The sequence below is a fragment of the Mustela nivalis genome, assembly GCF_964662115.1.
Source record: "Mustela nivalis genome assembly, chromosome: X".
Classification (NCBI taxonomy): Eukaryota; Metazoa; Chordata; class Mammalia; order Carnivora; family Mustelidae; genus Mustela; species Mustela nivalis.
Window position 1 is genome coordinate 37,125,524 of NC_139040.1, and position 19,778 is coordinate 37,145,301.

The 19,778-nt window shown below is 42.2% G+C and overlaps 1 protein-coding gene across 1 annotated transcript in view; it reads left to right on the forward strand.

Annotated features, from left to right (window-relative positions):
* The window catches only part of AMMECR1 (AMMECR nuclear protein 1), a 114,743-nt gene extending 96,396 nt beyond the window's left edge, over positions 1 to 18,347 (forward strand). The window contains 3 exon segments of the mRNA XM_082717345.1: positions 9,892 to 9,982; positions 11,407 to 11,503; positions 13,874 to 18,347. Coding sequence (XP_082573471.1) covers positions 9,892 to 9,982; positions 11,407 to 11,503; positions 13,874 to 13,988 — 303 coding nt within the window. The 3' untranslated portion in view covers positions 13,989 to 18,347.
* Positions 18,348 to 19,778: the final 1,431 nt, after the last annotated feature.

Consider the following 19,778-nt stretch of genomic DNA (forward strand, 5'->3'; position numbering starts at 1 on the left):
TCAGTAATGCCTCCATGTTATATTTCCTCAACATAAGAATCATAACATGTAAGATGAGCGTCTATGGGTAGCCTCTCAAGGTAGTGATTAAAAACAGCAAAACCATCCACAAAGACCACACAGACAAATTGCAATACCCGCCCCGCCCTCCTAAGAATTGCTCATCATTGCCCCCATCATGATCTACTTCTTGCCCTGGTAGGTATGAGAAGGATGAAGAGTTGAATGATTTGGAGGAGAAAAAATTCATTAAGTGGTAAATTGAGATATCTACCTGCCAGGCTAAAATGGTTGTTAAATGAGGAAAATTGCACCGCCCGGGTGACATCGGAAGTGATCTGCCTTGTGTCTGGACACTAAAATTATGACCGTGGTTAGGTGTTCTTCTGTCGACAGCATTCTCTTAATTCCATATGACAGGATGATGGACAGGCATGGTGCTTCAGAAAGAAAGAAAAGCTCTTGCAGTGTGTAGAATCCCTCTCAAATAATCTATAGGCTAGAATTGGTGTAGTCACATGATTTGGGAGTCATGTTTGTTTTTCAATATGTGAAAGGATTTAAAACCAAGGACATTACAACAGTCGGAGTTTGACCTGAAGGGTGATGCTAGGTGTGTTACCTCGTGACTGCTCATTTGCAAGATGATATAAATGAGTAAGCTTTTTGCTTGTTGAGGAACTTGTATACAGCCAGTATACAACCTGTGATCTTACAGGGGGAGCTCACATTGCAGTCTACTGCCTAGAAGACAAAGTATTTTCAAAATTGTCATCGGGGATCTCCTATTTCTGTGCTTTAGAGAACAGATCATTTTGGAGGCATGAGGAAGATACATTTTCTGTAATCGGAAGTAGACCATTAGATCATGTTTTAATAGATCGGTAACATTTTTCACGAGCCATAAGGCACTTTTAGTTCTATCTAGCTCCCTGGATCACTGCTATCTCAACTGTGTATACAGCTGTCACTTGGGGAGCGCATCGTGGTCCTAAGACAGACTGTTCCTTTCTAGCACCCAACACTTGAAATCAACCCATGCTGGGTGGGGCGGGCCAGCATGATTCTTATATGATATCAAAAACCTATCCCTGGACTACAGAGCTAGACCCCAAGCCCCTAGTCTAGCTTTGTCCCTAATGTACCCAAGCATCTGTCATTGTCCATGAGCTTGTTCAACTCTCAGTACTCAGGGGTGCTGCACACACTTTAAAAAGCACACCTCTTGAGTGAGCACAGGTCCATTTCTGACATGTTCGGTTGCAGTTACTAATAGTGCACTTTTGTAACAACCTTCAGGAGCGTAAATAGATGAGATGAGTAAATTGACTACCGTAATTATCTCCCATATATTTTAGAAGGTCATGATCTCCTTTTTACCCCTTCAAGGTTTACATTTTTCTAGCTCCTCTCAATGTACCACTGAAAACAGTTTCCATTCAGACACAGATGTTTAGCATGACTCACCCAGTGAAATGACTTCTTGTCGTATATGTTCCGTCCACCGCCCCCTTCATGATTTTTCCCTATGCTATACACCATGCTTTGCTTCTCTTTTAAGATTCCCACCTTTGGGGCACCTGGGTGGCTCAGTCAGTTATGCGGCTGCCTTCGGCTCAGGTCATGATTGCGGGGTCCTAGGATTGAGCCCCACGTCAGGCTCCCCCAGGAGTCTGCTTCTCCATCTCCCTCTGCCACTCCCCACTGCTCATGCTCTCTCTCTTGCTCTCATTCTTTCTCTCAAATAAATCTTAAAAAAAAAAAAAAGATTCTGACCTTTGGAAAAAAAAACATATACGGAGCTGCGGAGGCTTTGTATATCTAGGAAAATGCTTTTCATGGTATTTTCTGAAGGACCCTGAGATTTTTATATAAGATATCGCTATTGTTACAATAATTTAGCCTTTGTTCTGGTGCTCTATTTAGAGATTTTTTTTTCAAGTACTGTGGAACATTGGAGAAAGGAGTACTTCAAGCTTCCTGACCATCTAGTAAGAATCTGCTGTGAATCAACACTTCAGTATATTAGAAACCTAGTGAGAAAGCAAGCCGAACAACGTGAAGTAACTTCTAGAAGGTGATTTAACACATGGAAATTTCCATTAGCTTTTGGTACTGTTGGTAAAATGGGCCTGCACAGTATGTTCTCCAGCCTCCTCCAATTGCTTCCTGCTTTTCTCCCACCATGTTGTTTCGTTGACGGGGGCAGCATTTCCCTGCTTCTTCCGCCAAATCCACAGACCCTTCCAGCCCTTTCCCTAGTAGTTGTATTATACTCTGCTCTTTCCTGGGTCTCTGTTTCCTCACCAGGACGTTGGAGAAGTTGGACTAAATAATACCCGTGGTCTCTTTGGAGGCTGACACAGTGTGATTCTGTGACTCCCCCCTTTTTAAAATGGCTTCTGTTTCATTTTACTTCCAGAGAACGAATCACCACTAACCACTAAGATGTCATAAGACGTCCCTAACTTTTAAAATAGCAAGGTGGCAACCAAGGTGAAAAACAGTCCAATTTTTGAAATTTGACATCCCATCTTCCCTTTCCACCAAAGAATTCTCTTCAGGGGGGTAGCTGGCTGGCTCAGTGGGTTAAAGCCTCTGCCTTTGGCTCAGGTTATGATCCCAGCACACTAAAGAATTCTCTTCAGGGGGGTACCTGGCTGGCTCAGTGGGTTAAAGCCTCTGCCTTTGGCTCAGGTTATAATCCCAGCATCCTGGGATGGAGCCCTGCATTGGGCTCTCTGCTCAGTGGGGAGCCTGCTTCCTCCTCTCTCTCTGCCTGCCTCCCTACCTACTTGTGATAAAATCTTAAAAAAAAAAAAAGAATTCTCTTCGGGAAGACAAAATATTCTTAACAGCCAATGCCTTGTTCTATTACTGCATCATCCCCTGGTTTAAGTCAACATTATATGTATAAATCTAAATTAAGCTATTAGGGAGTGACTGTTCACTTGACAAAGATAGTTTGCTTCGCAGAAGTACTCACTCTAGGATTTCTTTACTACCTTCCTGGTGACTTCAAAATTAATCCATTTACACAAATGCAACACATATGTAATCTTTTAGGAACAAATCTCTTTGTAGATGGAGCAAAACTACATTGAGCTAGATACTCATGTATAGTTTAACCCATATAACATTCTCCTATTTCTTATCAGACAAACAACATTATTTCACCTTGAATATGTTGGCCAAGAGGTGCCCCCCGCAACCTTTGAAAAGCAAACTGATTCCCGTGTCTAGGTTTTAAGAACACTTCCTAACTTGAGTTTGTGTGTAAATTCACTCCCTTCCTCATCCCCTTAAAAAATGGTAGGAATGCATTTTTCTAACTTTTGATGAAAAGCAGGCTTTTTATTTAAAGGTCACCTGTGTTGCCTGAACTTTCCTTGGAAAGCTTCAGGACGTTCAGATTTTAAGGAATGCTCATTATAATTAATCATTATAGAGAATTGAGGGGTTTTTTTTTCCTTAATTGCACACTGAGCTGTCACTTGTTCTCTGCAAAACCTCAGCTAAGAACAGTCTCTTTCCTTGCACATGATACATAAACATGTTTGGCTTCCTAGCCTTTCAAAGCACTTCATCATTAGCTGTGCTTTATTTTTAAAATCTTAACTAATTCTTTAAAAGTTCATAAGGGGTGATTATTAGCTAGTTTAGGTATTGTAGAGCTGTGTGTCTGCTATTAGTTAAAGTAAATGTTATCAGATTGTTGTTTGGTGGCCTTTGTGAAATAAATTGGCAGGCTTGTGTTCCTGATAGACAAGATGTCTGAGTCTCCTACATGAATCAAATTTGGCACTAATTGGCCCTTTGGTAAGCTCTGCAAAAGGCAAGAATTGGCCCATGGAGATTGAACTAATTTCTAAAGCGAAAGGTGACCCATTTGCAGGGATTTGAGAGAAGAGCAGTACATATGCATTTGGGTCTAGGAGGTCTTTGAGGTCATTGTCACAAAATAACAATAGAAAAAATAACTTCCGCTGACACAGAGGATGAAGCAGTTTTCGGAGTAGAATATATTAAAAGGTGACTTGTGCTCAAGTGGTGGCTTTGCACTCGGTTACCCTGTTACCGTCTTTGACTTATTTTTCTATTATTCCTTCTGTTTCTGGAAGCATCTCACTCAAAGGAGATTTGAAAGTGAGGACAGCTATAGACACCGGTCAGATAACAGACTCAAAACAACCCAACAGGAAAGTCCTTGGTGTTGTCCTAGTTGGCTCAGGAGATTATTTTTTAAGGCACTAAGGCAAGAGTTGTTTCTGGGTGGTCCTAGGATGGCAGGCCATCTTTATTTTCCCCTTTGTACTTTTCTAAAGAGATTTTTGTGTGTGTGTGTAGTAATATGCATGTACTATTTTTCCAAACAGGAAAAAAATATGCATGTTTGTGGTTGGTGAGGTTGACAGAAGTAAAAATTACTGAGCCCAAAAAGTGATTTTTGACAATGTTATTCTTTAAATGTATTATTTGGTGAGATTCTGAAGTGTTAAGTGCTAACAATTGTTAAGTGTTCATTGTTAATCAGATGGGCACCTTCCAAACTTCAGACTTAGGAAATTGGTGGGTGGGTTGAGGTGGTGTAAATTCCCAATTTTGAGGATTTGATGGGCAGATCTGGACAATATGTTGTCTACTTTTTTATTTTTTTTAATTTTTGGTAGGATTGCGATTGACGGAAGTGATTCATTAGGATCTGTACAAATTGTCATCAGCCTTTATGACTAAAATCTTAATTTTTCTTGCCCCAAAAAGAATTATTCAAGAGGATAGACTTGGAGCAGGCCCAAGTTTGGAATATTTTCCTCTTTTATGGTGAATTTGTTTTCACTGGGAGAAGAGTCAGCGTCTTCAGAAGGCCGAGTTGGGGGTGGGCAGAAGGTTCTGTGGGGCTATGAGGGAGAAAGTGGAACGTGTCGCATTGTGGCTTTGGGGCTTCTAGGAGAAATACCACATATGGCTGTTTCCTCCCAAGAATATAAGAAACTCCAGACTCTGGGTCAGACCCATGGGCTGTCCAATGCAGTGTTTGTTTCTGTCTGTGGTACCATGGGCTGTTTTGTGAAAGAGCATGTGTATCTTCTATGATGCCAGCCTCTAAAGGTTAGAGGGTGTGCCAAATATCCTGAGCTCCTCTCATTAGGAACAGAGTCCTTTTATTCAGTTCAGTGGAACTGGCATATTGAGTCTGGCAGGTCAGTCTTATGTGAATGACCAGTGACTGGCTACTTTGTTAATTGCAAAGCATATCTTGCCAAATGATAACAAAGACATGTCAAACCACTTTCGATTCCTTGACTTCCTGATATACATGCGCGCACACACACACACCACACACACACACGAAAACTCAAGGTGAACCCACTGAAAAATCAGTGGAGTGAGCTAGGGCCATACTGTTTTACAAAGGAAACCCAACATTTGTTAAATGGGGAAGACTGGGGCTTACTGGGCATGTGCTAAGACAGGATGAGCCTGGGGAGGCAATTGGTTTTAATGGTCAGGATGTGATCAGGGACAGATTCAGTTTTAAGGGTCAGGACTGTGGAGGTAATTGTGGATCCAAATGGTCCAAGGCTCATGTGGCACCTACTTGACTTAGCCAGAGCATGTTTTATGCTCACTGATACTTTTAGCCAGATGACTCCTTTTCATGTTTGAGCGTATCCGAGGTTATTGGCTTGTTGATTGGGTTCACAAATAACAGTAAGGCCCTTTTTTAGTGCTCTTAGTGGCTTACAGGATGAACACTTGCCTTATAGACAGATTAGGGGCTATCAAATTTGATGCAGTTGTGAGGAGCAGAATATGGATATGTATTATAATGGGGTGCGAGGGGGGCGCTTTTTAAGCAGTCCTGTGTCAAGAGTCACTGCATTAGAGGATAATAGTTGTAAATGAAGCCACATTTCTAACAAGGGACCAGATAACGAGGATAAATGAAATCTGCAGAGAGTCTAGAAGCTTCATTTTAGCCATTATTTATAATCTCTTCTCCTACCAAACATTTTACGATGTAGCAAAATTGATTAATTTGCATGTATGTCTCTGTGTGTGCCCACATGCTCTCTGACAGAGAGTGAGCAAACAGAGAAATGGACAAGAGGAAAGACGATGGGGTCAGGTGCAGCTGGGATGCATAATCCCCAAACTGAATAATCAACTCTGGTATAATCAAGATATATTTGGGGGTCCTAACATTAATCTCGATATTTAATCATTCTGGGCAATGTTAAAAACAAATGGCTTTGGAATAGCGTTAATAAAAATCACTCACTATGTAATGGTTCAGAATAAATATGGCTATCTTTTTAGCATGAAATAGGAATCTGTTGAACGGGTCTTACTGTTCTCTCGGCACACACAGATACAGCTCTGTTTAATTCCATATCCTCTTATCTATAAGTCCTACATTTAATTTACTACCATTCGAGTTGATTTATAGCTTTGCTTAGCAAAAGTACAGTCTTGATTAAAAGGATATTATCACAGCTGATGGGCCTTGAAAGCATTTTTTTTTTTCTCAGACCTTCTAATAACTTTGACAGTGACCTGCAGGCTCCCATAAGGCTAGATCTGCAAGTCTCCCATTTTTGCCTACCTGGCCATACTTTGAGCAATGGTGGTTAGGGGTAAGTGAGAGGTAGGAGGGTAACATAGTCTTCCCATATGCTACATCATGATCCATCCCTAGAAATGGAAAGTTACTATGACACTGTGGTGGAGTTTTAGCGGAAGTTTGCTTCAGGGAATCCCAGTTCCCTGGTTAGCCGAACGATCTCTTAGTTAGCGGGTAATTGCAACTGGAACTTTCCTCTCTTGGGATGCTGCTTGGTGGAAGGATTCTCCACTGTGTCTCAGAGAGGATTTGATTAGTATACATGAGGGTTACATTTTGGAGTTGCAGCTGGGGCTGATTCCTCCCTCAAACAATACAAAATTCATTTTGGTGCTCTTGTCAGCGGAGATGACTTAATTTGCAAAGCCAGTGATTTCCACAGGTTGGCCAGATTCTGTCATTCACCACAGCAGGCCATTTTCCACTCTCCTGTTTTGATTGCACAGTATGACTACTTGGTGGCGTCTATGGTTCTGGGAGTAAGGAAAGTGATGTTGCTCAACAGGTGACAGAAAGCTGTTATGCTCTGATTTGGGTCAGAACATGATTGCCAGTCTCCCAATTCCTCTGGTTGAAGAAATGCGTCACTCTGGTTTGGGCTTTCTATTGCTGTGGGGTGTATTTTTTTTTCTTTTTCTCTGAAAGAAGTTATTTTTACCAAAGGGCTCACTTTAAAAGCACCCTACTTACATTTCCATTTGCAGGTACATTTCAATTGTTCATAATCAGAGGAACATGGAAAAGAACTAAAAATTGTAAATGCAGTACTAATTCTAAATGGGAGAATTTCGATAATTTTTTTGTTGTATCAAATTTGTGAGGCTTCTGAAAATACAAAAGTCAATCAGTTTTATCCATGAGTAATTTTTATTTTGGTCAGCATGCCCTTCCAGTTTGGTCTTAAGAAGAAGGAGGTTTCCTTCTTTATATTTACATATATACATATAAGCTTTACTGAGGTATTATTCACATATCATACAGCTGGTCATAACCACTTTTAATTGCTAAATTACTAGGCTTTATAATCTCTGATATTTTTGTTAAAGAACACAATGCACTCCTATGAAGAAATGATTAATGTGTCTAAATTACCTCCAATTTGCCTAAATCACTTTTTTTTCAATACACAGCCACAGTTTTTCAGAGTTAGGCCAATTATTAGAGGTTTTCTAGTTAACCTAGAATAAAAATCACCGGGGGAGCTGTTCTTTTTCCAAACCATACTTGCTGAAGCATGAAACCCCCTGAAATTCTGATAAATTTCACAGCCCCCCAAGCCCCCCCACACCAGTTAAACACCCCTGATTTTGTCTAACACTCTCATCTCACAAATAGGGAAACATTCCTCGTCTCAACAATTTTGATTAGACGCCTTCATAAACACCAAAATTCTTTCCAATTTGAACATGACAGATTTTTGATAAATTGAGTTGAAGATGCAAAATTCACTTCAGTGAATGATGGGAGCATAGATTATTTATGCTGTGTATTTTAAAAAACAAATTATGAAGGAGCTGCTATGTTGAAGGGAAGAAAAAACTTCAAAGTCACAGATCAGAAAGTCGGTATACAGAAACTGCTGCAAATTTATCATTGTCTCGGGACCGTGTCAGGCACTGGGGAGATTAGGAGATGTCCTTTATCCTGGAAAGGCCTGATAGCTAAACACTCATAGTTCTTCTCAGCTGTCCACAGTCATTTCCCACGGGGTCTGGGAGGCCTTATTGTGTTAGTTTTTAAACAGCTGCCCTGACTGCATCTTCAGCAGAAGGAGATTCATAAGAATACTGATACCATGTAGAAGAAATAGTCACAGAGATAGGCTTTCAGAAAAAACAAACTTCCCAGAAGATTGGACAGGCTCTAATGGTTGGATGTGTGAAGAAGACCTGGGGAAAGAACAAGACGGATTCTCCAGAGGACTTTTTTCTTCCCTGAAAAAGTGGAAGATTTAAGGCTAAAGGCAGAAGCAGCAAAAGAAGTTTGCATGGACCCCTGTTCCTCTTCTAGACCTCTCCGTGCCTACAGATGGAAAGAGGCAAGGCCTAGGACTTCACTCACCTGCTCTAAAAGGAAGTCTCTTTCCTGGATGAAAGTGTTGCCCTGGCCTCACCATCCTCCCTCCAGGTCCCTTGGGCCACCTTCCTAAACTCCACTTGGGGACCACTGACCTAAAGTGACTGTAGATTTGGGAGGCCGGAATGGAGTTGTTGTCCTTTTGAAATTGTATTTTTCTTACCAGTGTTCACAAAGAAAACCTTTCTGTGATCCTCAGTTCCGTATATGATCCTATGAAGGATGCGAGGGTGGAAAAAGATCTCTTCTGACTAGATGCTAATCAGTGAAACAGTATGTTACTTTCTTAAAACATTAGCATGAAATTGCCCACATTTACTTAGAGAACTCCCTTTCTTAGGGCATCACTGAAAGTGCGTGTGCTTCCCATGAAGTTATAGTGATCTCTTTGTTCATATATAAGAAACTGCAAAACTACCCGGCCCCAAAGGGATTTGACATCTTTATCACTTGTACATTTAGCAGTACTGCATGAGGGCAATGACATAGATTGCAAAGGTTTGCCACGGACCCACCATATGTGTGTGTGTGTGTGTGTGTGTGTGTGTGTGAGAGAGAGAGAGAGAGAGAGAGAGACTTTAGAACAATTACATGGAATGGGCGATGGGGTTGGATCTGGTTGTTGGCTTTTTTCAGCCTTATCTGGGTTTGCTCATCTACATAGAAGTCAAGGTTTTAAAGAGACTAGACAACCAGGGAGTCAGCAGCCCCGGAATTTTTGGAACTTAATCTGAAGTGGCGCTTATACCTGAAAATAGGATGCATGTTTGCTGTCTCTTAGAAGTCAGTTCCCTCGCTCTAGTTCCTTAAAGTTGTGAGCCACTAGTAAGAAGTGGGGGCAGGATTCTTGCCCTTGACCGTCTGATTCTACACACAGCAGTGTGGTTGTTCTAGTTCCAGACAGAATAGCATAGCCCAATACATGCTGGGGATATATCAGTTGATGTTTTCAGTCTCAACAGCCATCATAATGCCCTCAAACTCAAAGTCAGTGCTTTGGAAAGAGAAAAATTGTGTGTGTGTGTGTACATATACATACATACATACATACAGACATGTATATATATATGTATGCCCTTCCAAAAACAAGGGGAAAGGAAAAACTGCCTTCTCTTAAAAGTGAAATTATAACCTTTTCTTTCTGTTTCTATGAAGAAGACTGTACTAATAAAACTGCCAATTTCTTTCAGGTGGGTGTACATGGCATTAGAATAGAATTCATCAATGAAAAAGGATCAAAACGCACCGCCACCTACCTACCGGAGGTTGCAAAGGAGCAAGGTCATTGTCGTACTTTATTTCATATGATCTGGGGAAGAAGTCCAACAGATATACACATTGAAATGCACTTATCTGACTTTGCAGTTGTCAAATGAGAAGAAATGACTCTTCCATCACTGTCACTGCAATGTCTGTATGAGATCAGTGAATTACTCCTAGAGAAGTTGAATCTCTGCACTACAGTTGGAGAGCAAAGACACGCAAAAATCTAACTTTCCCCAGAGCAAAGACTTGTAGAAGTGGGTTTTTTCTTTTTAGGCAGTGGTTTGCTGTGAATTTGAAATGCCCTTTGCCCATAATCCCACTGTGCTATAGCCTTTTGTCATAAACAAGCCTTCTGTCTAATAGCCCCACGGTACATTCATTAACAGTAACAAATGCTTCCTCGTCAGGTGGTTGCCGGGGACTCATCGGCTGCTGTGAGGACTGTAGGTTTCCCATTAATAACAAGAGCACCGAGATGACATGGAGTCTTAGAGTTTGATCGGCTGGGTCCGCACTTCCCTATCAAACATGTTTCTGTGTTGGCAGATAGAGCACAAGCGTTTATGAACCACCACTGTAACCTTAAGGAATTCTTCGCTCTCTAGCACCTTGTCCTTTCTAGCCACTATGAAATTCTAGTTTTCCACGTCAGTTGAAATGAATATTTCTTCTTTATCTTATAGAGCTTTTTTATTCCTCATCAGAAAGCATCTGTAGTTGGTTCTCTCCTGTTTGGTTCATATAAATGTGAGCTATATAATCATACAATTTCATGTCATTACACACCCCTCACCCCGACAAGAGAGTTAGTCTTTAAGACAGCTATCAGAAGATTTATTGGGCTTACTTTCAAAAATGTCCTCAATCCCGTAGTTCCCACTGGCTTCATGGGGGAGGGGCTCGGATATTAAGCACACCATCCCACATCAGAACCAATAAAAATGTCTTCGCATATTTCACACAGATACACTTGATTGACCCCAGAAGGTATCAACAGGGACGGTAGTTACCATGAGTTAGTGTGGTAGTCCTAACTACTACTGAGCTGGCACAAGTGACATTTGGGCTTCTCCCTCCCTTTTAAAGATGTCATTGTTAAAGGAGAGGGCAGTGTTTATGGTTTAATATTGAGACCCACCTGAGCCGTCACTGCCAGCCTCTTAGACTTCTCGTCTTTGAATGTGGTTGAGATAAAAAAAAGCTAATGTCGTCAGCCATCACGGGTAGCTAGCACTTAAGGTATATATAGAGAAGCAGGGCCAGAGCTGCTTCTCAACAGGAAGAAGTCTGAGCTCTTCTGTGTGATTGTTTTTAAGACCAATGGAGTTGATGGTATTTGGTGACAGTGACAGCTGACCTCTGCGAAGCCATTTTGTATTTTCCCCAAAGTGCTTGTGACATGTGCGTGACTGGTATTTTATCTGGTCTACTCTCCACAGGATGGGACCATATTCAGACCATAGACTCCTTACTGAGGAAAGGAGGATATAAAGCTCCGATTACTAATGAATTCAGGAAAACCATAAAACTGACCAGGTACAGAAGGCATTTTCTAGCACAAGGCTAACCAGTACCTTTCGATGTGTATGTCTATAACCCTTTGACTTCCTTGGTCTCTCTTACTTGCTTCCCTCTTCTGAAACGGAATGGAAATGAATGGCTGGGCCATCCTGGGGGTGGATACGATGGAACCTAGCTCGGCAATAAAGCTTGTGTGATGTTTGAGCCCATCCCTCCCATCCTTAGCATCCTTCCCATCCTGATCCAAAGGAATCACACATCCTTTGTGATTCCTTTGGCTTTACATGAGCAAATCCTCTGAGCCTGTAGACTACATTATCGAAGAAAGTTACCAGAAGTAGCCATTGGCTAGCTTTGGACATTGCTTAGCAGAACCCCTGGATTCTGATAAGCACTCTTCAAATTTGAATTTAACCTTAGGATGTTGGCAGTGATAGAAGTCTACCATGGAAGCTTACTGAAAATCACAAGTGAGCTAGACTCACAAATGCCAAATGTATTTCTCTGTGGGATGATGGGGATACTTATTTTTTTAAAATATCCAACATTTTAGGAAAATGGATTGCTGTTTCCATTTGTTTTGACTCCATAAAACTACAATGAATGCCTATAGTCTAAAATTGGACTTTTCCCAGCCCTGCAGAGTTACACATTTAAAAATGCCTCCCTCTCTTCTTTCCTTGAAGTCAGTCTAGGAGACCAGAAGGGCACATACAAAAATAATGAGGAATATAAGGCAGACTGTGATGGCTAGTGTGAGGTCATAAAGTAGGGAAAGAGGACTTCCAAGAGGGGTGGGGTTAGATAATACAACATTTCAGAGAGGATGTAGGTTTGAGACTGGTCCGGAAGAATGGGTAGAATATATGAGGGTGGGGGAGGAAAGGGATTAATTTAGTGAGTCGAGGCATGTGGGTGGTGAAGTACAGAGCCAAGTTCTGAGGAACGTTCAACAGTCTGATTTGGCCGGTCTTTCAGTGTGCATATAGAAGGTGGTCATGGGAGCAAAACATTGCCCAGAAGGTAGGTTGGGTCATATTATGGAGGGTCTTGAATTCCTGAGTAAGAAGTGTAGACCTGCTTCTAGAGGCAGTAAGTAGCCATTGAAGGGTTTGAAACAGATGGATTTGGGAAGGTGTAGGATTGGAATGGTTCACAGGAAAAGGAGTTAGAAGACATTGCTAATTACCTAAGGATCTGGGGCAGCCACCCAAAGGAAGTGAAACAGATCAGAAAACACTGGAAGAAACAAAAGGACTTAGTCATCATTCAGAAGTAGGGAAGAAGAATAAGTCAAGGTTTCACTCCAGATGAAAAAGCACCAAGGCACAAAGCACCCTTTAATCAAGGGAGGGGACACAGGAGGAGTCACGTTTCAGCACTGGTTCTGCATATGAAGTGCTTCCTGGGGTATTTGTATAGAAATGTCCGGTATGTGACTGTAAATGTTCATAGATAGAACTCATGGCCAGAAATGGTGATTTGGGATCATGTGTGAAGAGGTCCTAGCTGAAGCTATAAAGATAGGGCTCCCCGAGGGGGCACAGAGGGTGTAGGATCAAAAGAACAGAAGGCGGAAGAAACCCAGTAAAATCCTACCAGGCAGGAGCAGGAGGAAGAGTCCGAGTGATAAAGGAGAAGTCTGAGAGACAGTGTGTGGGTGGAGAACCAGGGACGTGTGGAGTTGGAGAACCCATGACACGGGAGAGCTTCAGAAAGGGAGAGGTGCACACTGTCCTAATGGAGAGGTCAAGCAGGAACAGCGGGACCTTCTGAGAGAGCGGTTTCTGTGGAAGAGTGGCAGGAGCCAAGGAAGACCAGGCCGAGGAGCAGCGTGAGATGGAGGGCTAAAAAGGTAGAAAACACACATTACGGTTTTGAGAAGTGAGGGGGTGAAAGGAGAGCCAGAGATGGCGGAAGAGAGGGTTTGGGATACCAGTACTAGGAAAAGTGTTTGATTGTTGCTATTCTTACTGACTGGCAAGACCTGAGTAGATACGTGGATGGAGGGAAAGCCATGGTCAACAAGGGAAGGTCCTGGCAGAAAGAGCAGTCAAGTGAATGAGATGCATACACGATGGCAATAGGTTGGCTTTCCTGTGCTCCTTCCCATTGGCAAACTGGGGCTGCCGGGGAGAGGGCACGGAAATGTCTAGAATAGTTGAAACCACGAATAGTAGAAGAGCCCTGGATTCAGACTTTGGATTCCCAGGTTCGGATCTCAGCTTCACCACTCAGTTGCATGGCGTTGGCCCAGTCATGACTTCTCTCGGGACCTCTGTCTCTCTTGGTCTGTAAAGGTATCTCTCACGTCCTTCCGGGCTCCGACATCGGCATGCCATCTATTTCTTGATGTTAACTTTGTCTCTTCCCTGACTTTTTCAGGTACCGTAGTGAAAAGATGACCCTGAGCTATGCCGAATACCTTGCTCATCGCCAGCATCATCATTTCCAAAATGGCATTGGGCATCCCCTTCCGCCATACAACCATTATTCCTGACACTGAGCCGCACAGCCAGTCACTGGGCCTCTCTGCAGACCTCTTCCCAGGAGACCCTACCCCTTCTTGGTCTAGCTATCTCTTTTACTGTACCATTTTATGATGATAGTTTCCGTTGCCATGATGAAGCTTGGACATCATTAAGATCATCATGGTAACGGGTAGGAAAATGGCATTTGTTAAGAAGATTCTGTTTCATTATTTTAGGTCATTGATTTTTTTTTTTTTTTTTTGCAGCATATATAACTTTCGGGTTTTTCTTTCCTCGCCCTGTTATGTAGAATTTTGCTTTGCTCTCTCAGTCAGGTTTCTGTCTTTCTGTCTCTCTTGCCTTCCCTCCTGTCTTCTTTCTGTCCTTCTATCTTCTCTTCCCTCCTTCTTTCGACTGTGGATGGAAGACATTGTGCAGTTTTTGAGGATTTTATTTAGGTTTTTCTCTAGTTTTCCCCCAGTAAGATAGAGAATTTTTGATAGCTGAGTTTGGGAGCAATTTATATCAAATTCAGGTATTTGTATATTACTCTTGAATTTGTCTAAAATGCATTTAGCTAGGAGAGCTTAGTATGTGGGTCTTCACTTAGGTGTTTTCCCCATGGTTAAAATATATGAACTTAAGTTCTAGTAGAGAACATTGGAAGGTCCATGATAGGGCTTGTCACAGAACGTGAGAAATCATTTATGCCTTTTGTGCTGGTTATTGTAGAAGAGACAGCTTCATTACTTTATAGAACCAACTTAACAAACTACAACACTGTTTTAAGAAAGTACAAGCTACCTTTCAGATATGCTACAGAAGTCATTTTGAAGAGCAGCAAATATCAGGAAGAGAGCAGATACAGAATTTAGTGCCTTTGAGAAGAATATAATTAAATGGAATTAAGAGAGGTTAGGGGGAAAAAGGCAATTTAGAGAAATATTCTTATAAAATTTTATTGTGTCTATATGGGAAACAGCAGATTAGACAAATTCCTTACTCTTAGGTATTTTTTTAAGGTGAAAAAATTTATTTTGAGCAAATAACCAAAAAGAGACATTTGTCTATTATATATTAATTTAAACCTGCTAGCTTTAGGTTTCAGTAAGTCATGATTGGCCAGAGACAATTTTAGCGACTATTTAAAGAAATAGTAAAGATAATCTAGTGAAACAAAAGTTCGTATATGCCACAATTTCAGATATGTTTGTCATGGGGACAAGACTGGAGTCTTTCTGCACTACATACTTTTGATAGAAACACATTTACTATGTTGATAAGATGTTACGTTACACCTATGAAAATGGAGCTGGTATTTAGAAATGATAGTTGTTAGAGCCCAGCCGATTTGCAGGGCTGGTCTTCCTACAGCGCATACAAAGCGGACTTCCCAATGTCAGGAGGAGTAGGAGGTCTGTGTGTCTATCCCCAGGAAAAATGACAGATGATTCTGGAGAAAGATTACCTTCATTTTTCAATAGTAAATCTGCGTGTGAGTGTGTGTGTGTGTGTGTGTGTGTGTGCGCGCGCGCGCACGCGCATGTTTGTGTAATTTTTCTCCAGCAGGAAACCAGTATATCAAGTGATGAATATAAGTATGGTGCAGAATATGTAGTCTAAAACTCTTGAGATGTCACTGAAAATCAAAATGGTGGCACTTATATCTAGAGTCGGCTGTGACAAATGACAGACTGCTAGCTCCGAATTCAAAACCCTTTTGCTGGTTGGTGCGCTGATTGCCTGGATTCCCTGTGCTTGCCACTGTGGCTGAGCAAACTGCTTTTGTTTTTGATGAGAGTCCTTAGAAGTTTGGTGGTATTCCTTTCATCCACAGCGCCCGTTGTTGAAATAACCATTTTCAGTTGTGATGCCTTAACTAAGAAGCCAACTGTTAGCCTGAAATGCAATCCTGGTAGCCAGTTTCATTGAACCTAGAGATTAGTCAGAGAAAGCTAGCTGTTGGGCTGTAGCAAGGGATCTTGAGTCCTTCTGTTTCTCCTTGGGAGCATTTTTGGAGCAGATTCGTCTTTCAGCATAAAACCAGGTGGCTACCTGACGGAAACTTTTTCTTGCCCTTATAGGGAAACTGAGCACAAGCTGAATGATATTATCTGCTGCAAAAAAAAAAAAAAGTAAATAAAACAAGCAAACTGAAGAGAGACAAAATAGACCAATATTGACCCATCTTATCCATCATCTCATCAGTTCAACAGGCTCCTCGTCCTGGGTGAGCTCATGGTTAGAAGTTGTTGTTGTTGTTGTTTTTTTAAAGAAAAGATCTATGACATACATATGTGTGTATGTATACATTTACTTACACGTACATACACACATATGTGTGTTTATGTATTTAACGGTGCTAATCAATCTTGAGCAGGTCACGTGACTGGTCATGCGGACTCTAAAAATCATATCAGATTTTTTAAAAATTCTTGATATATGCAGATGTTCTACAGATTTTTTTCTTACCAGTGTAATAATGTTATACTGAAGAAATAACCATCCTGCAGGCTTCAGAGGACGAGGTCAGCAATATTTCCCACCATGGCTTGGGGGGAAAGGATAGTTTTGTCTCCTTTTGTTTTCAGATTAATGCACAGTGCATTTTATTTGTCTCTAAATAGCTGTTGACTGAAAAGATTTGGTAGCATAAAGGGTGTCTTGCAGACCGTAATGGTGTGCTTCAAACGAACGCTAGACCCTTTTCACCTTCATTGTATAGTACAAAGCTCTTAAGTCTGTGCTTTGAATGAACTTGGAATATGTTGAAATATGTAGCATGTGTCTTTAACTCAGACGAAGATTCTGATTGCACAGGTTGTGTTTTAGCCCAGTTGTGGTTTATTTGTTCAGAAACACAAATGTGAATTGCACTCTTATCACCAGAATATTGTATAAGTTCAGTGATCTTTAAACAGCTCAGAAGTAATACTTGAACTTCATTTGAGTAGCACAAAGTTTACATTGCCCCCCCCTTTTAAATGTTAATTAGTTCCATTTCTGTGTTTTGTTTCTCAAATGCAACTGGGTATTTTTTTTTCCCTCTGGGAAAACAGTACGCGTTTTACTTTGGTATGTAGCAAAAGGCTTCCGTTTCTGGAAGGTTTTCTTATTTTTAAACAACATCAGCCAGGTACCAGATACTAAAAGAACAATTGCCCTCCCCACCAAGCCCCCAGCCCGCCCCGACCCCCATTAAGTGGCCTTCGGACTGCACGACAGTGTGCTCCCCCGCCCCCCACCCTAGGCTCCCCTAACCACGAGAGGTCGGTGTACTTGATGGAGGAAGGTGCAAGGCTTGCTCTCGTTCCCCCCGCCCCCTTCAAGCGGGTGGAAGAGTTTCTAGTCCAGTAGACACAGTCCCAATGCCCAGCACACTGGAAGTTTGTATACTGGCCTCTTTTTGTGTCTCCAAATGTGCAGGAAATTTGAAACTGTCATCTGGAATAGGTTCCATCTCTCACGTGTGTTAGATCAAACCAAAGAAGCCCCCAGCCATGCCCAGATGCTGCTCCAAAAGCCTGCCTTCCAGTCCTTACAAAAACCTTGCAGGATTAAATGTGTTAACTTTTTTATTTTTGTACAGTTTCTAAGTGATTTTTGCTAGTGATGTTCAACTGAATGAAGTTTATTTGAGGGGTGTGAGCACCTCCTCCATTGAAATAAACTGGTGACTTTCCTTTTATTTTTTAAAAGCAGAAACCCGTTGTGTGCCTCTCGATTTAAGGGTTTCCGATTACATTATTCTGAAGACCAGCATTGATCCTTTATATACAAAGATCTGTTTTCCTTGTTTTTTATTACTGTTTCAGAAGAAGAGAAATCTTTTATTTTGCTCTGGACCCAGTAACTGCGCTGGTACATAGACGCACTGAGAAAACAAACTTTTGTAACCACCTCTGACTGTTTTTGTATATCAAAGTCAATTACTTTTGAAATATTTGGATCTAGTTTCTAAGTTATTTTAGTGTTTTGTATGTTCCCCGAAATTACTTTGAATCCGTCACCAGCATACTGAGTTCTTGGTGATACAGTGGTGAGACTCGTAATAAGCAAAAGCTACCTGGAGTAGCTCATCTTTTCCTTCGTTCTTAGTAACCTGTTTTTGGATTAGAGTGAGACATTGCAGATTACCCGAAACCCCCTCCAAGTATAACTAGAACCTCCTTCCTTCCACATTTAATTGCTTAATAGTTTGAAGAAACTATTGGAAATGGGCATTTTATATGGTATGTATAGCTTGAAAATATTAAAACTGAGCGAGAGGAAAAAATCAGAAGGTTTATGTGGGTCTCTAAGGTATGGCTGTGGAAAGATATTGTAGTAGTTTTGACACTATTGTTACTATCTTTAAAATCATTTACCCAATAAAATGTTAAAACTGAGTTACCGTTTGGTGTCTCTTTCTTTAACCTGCCCTCCTCATCGTAAGGCTCTTGGTCTCCTGGGGACTTCTTGCCACCACGCTAGCCGCCGAAGACTTGGAAACAATATACTTCGGAGCCGATGCCGATTTCTTTCCAGACCGGTGCTCCGGAAACCTCACCTGCCCGCAGCTGGTCCCCACCTCCCCTATGATTTGCCTGTGTCCTCTTTTTGCCTGGCCCTCTATCCTGGCTTGGTGACTGAGTCCAGCCTTTATGGGACAGTCCGCCCTGGCCACCGACCTGGGGCGGGCATCAGATGTGTAGTCCGGTGGTAGCATAACCGTGCTCACTCCAGCTCTAAATTTCTTCCAGGTGTTTCCCTCTTGCGAGCTGGTGGGGACAGTTAGCAGTGCTATCCAGGTGAGAGCACCTCAGGAGGTTGGGAAGCCTGTCTTCTCTTCTGCCCTCAAGGCTTTGCCATGTTCTCAGTACTGGAGGGACGGAATCTGAAAACGGCCCGGACGTGGCTCATCAGAGCCAGTACACATTCACACACGCAGCAGGCTTACCGTACACCCAAAAGATGTCCCCAGTTACTTTTCCAGTTCTGGAGTGGCAGGAGGTGAACTCTACTCCTAGCTGGAGTTTGGGGAAACCATCTTGAGTAGAGGGCAAGGCAGCCGGTGGCGCTGACCTTCGGGGGCCAGATAAGAGCCTGCATTGAGAGACGGCGAGCTCTTGGTGGGCCACCTCTCTCCCAGCTGTTGCCTTATCTCTTCCCCCATGGAAAGGCCACCAAGGACATTGCTCGAATACCTCAGGCTCTTTCTAAATCGTTTGCTGTCTCAGTTCTAAATCCTATGCCGTCCCATGCATATTTCAGGATTAATCGCTCATGAATGCACGCGGGCTTCTTTTCTGTTGCATTGCCCCAAAGCCCTGCTGCCCGTGTGAATTTGGTGACACGTGTTGATGTCAATCACGGGGGCTAAAAACAGCCATCTCAGATCCCGGAGGACTACTGTGGTGTTGAATAGAGCTCCATTAAGGCAGCCATCTGCTCGAGGTTTATCCAGTTCCATCATTCATGGTTAATGGTACATGGGATTTTTATTTATTATTTTTTTGGGGGGGGTAACGATGTAGACAATATTAATAGGCTCAGGTAGAACGAAGTAATTGCATGAGCCCACAGCCTTCACTTTTATCACATTAGTGGTTAACTCAATGGTCTGGACGGATTTCAACTTCAACAATCACACTCCACCTACCTAAATTCTTCACAGAGCTTCAGCATTCCCCCCCTGGATTTCACGCCCCACTAGGCACCTTGGAAATAGCCCCGCTGCTTCAGAGGAGCGGCGCGGCTGTTCCTCTCTGTTGATGGAAAACACTCTCATGCCCGAGGGGTCCCATCGGAGTGAGCTGGGGGCAGTCGGCCGTGGCGAA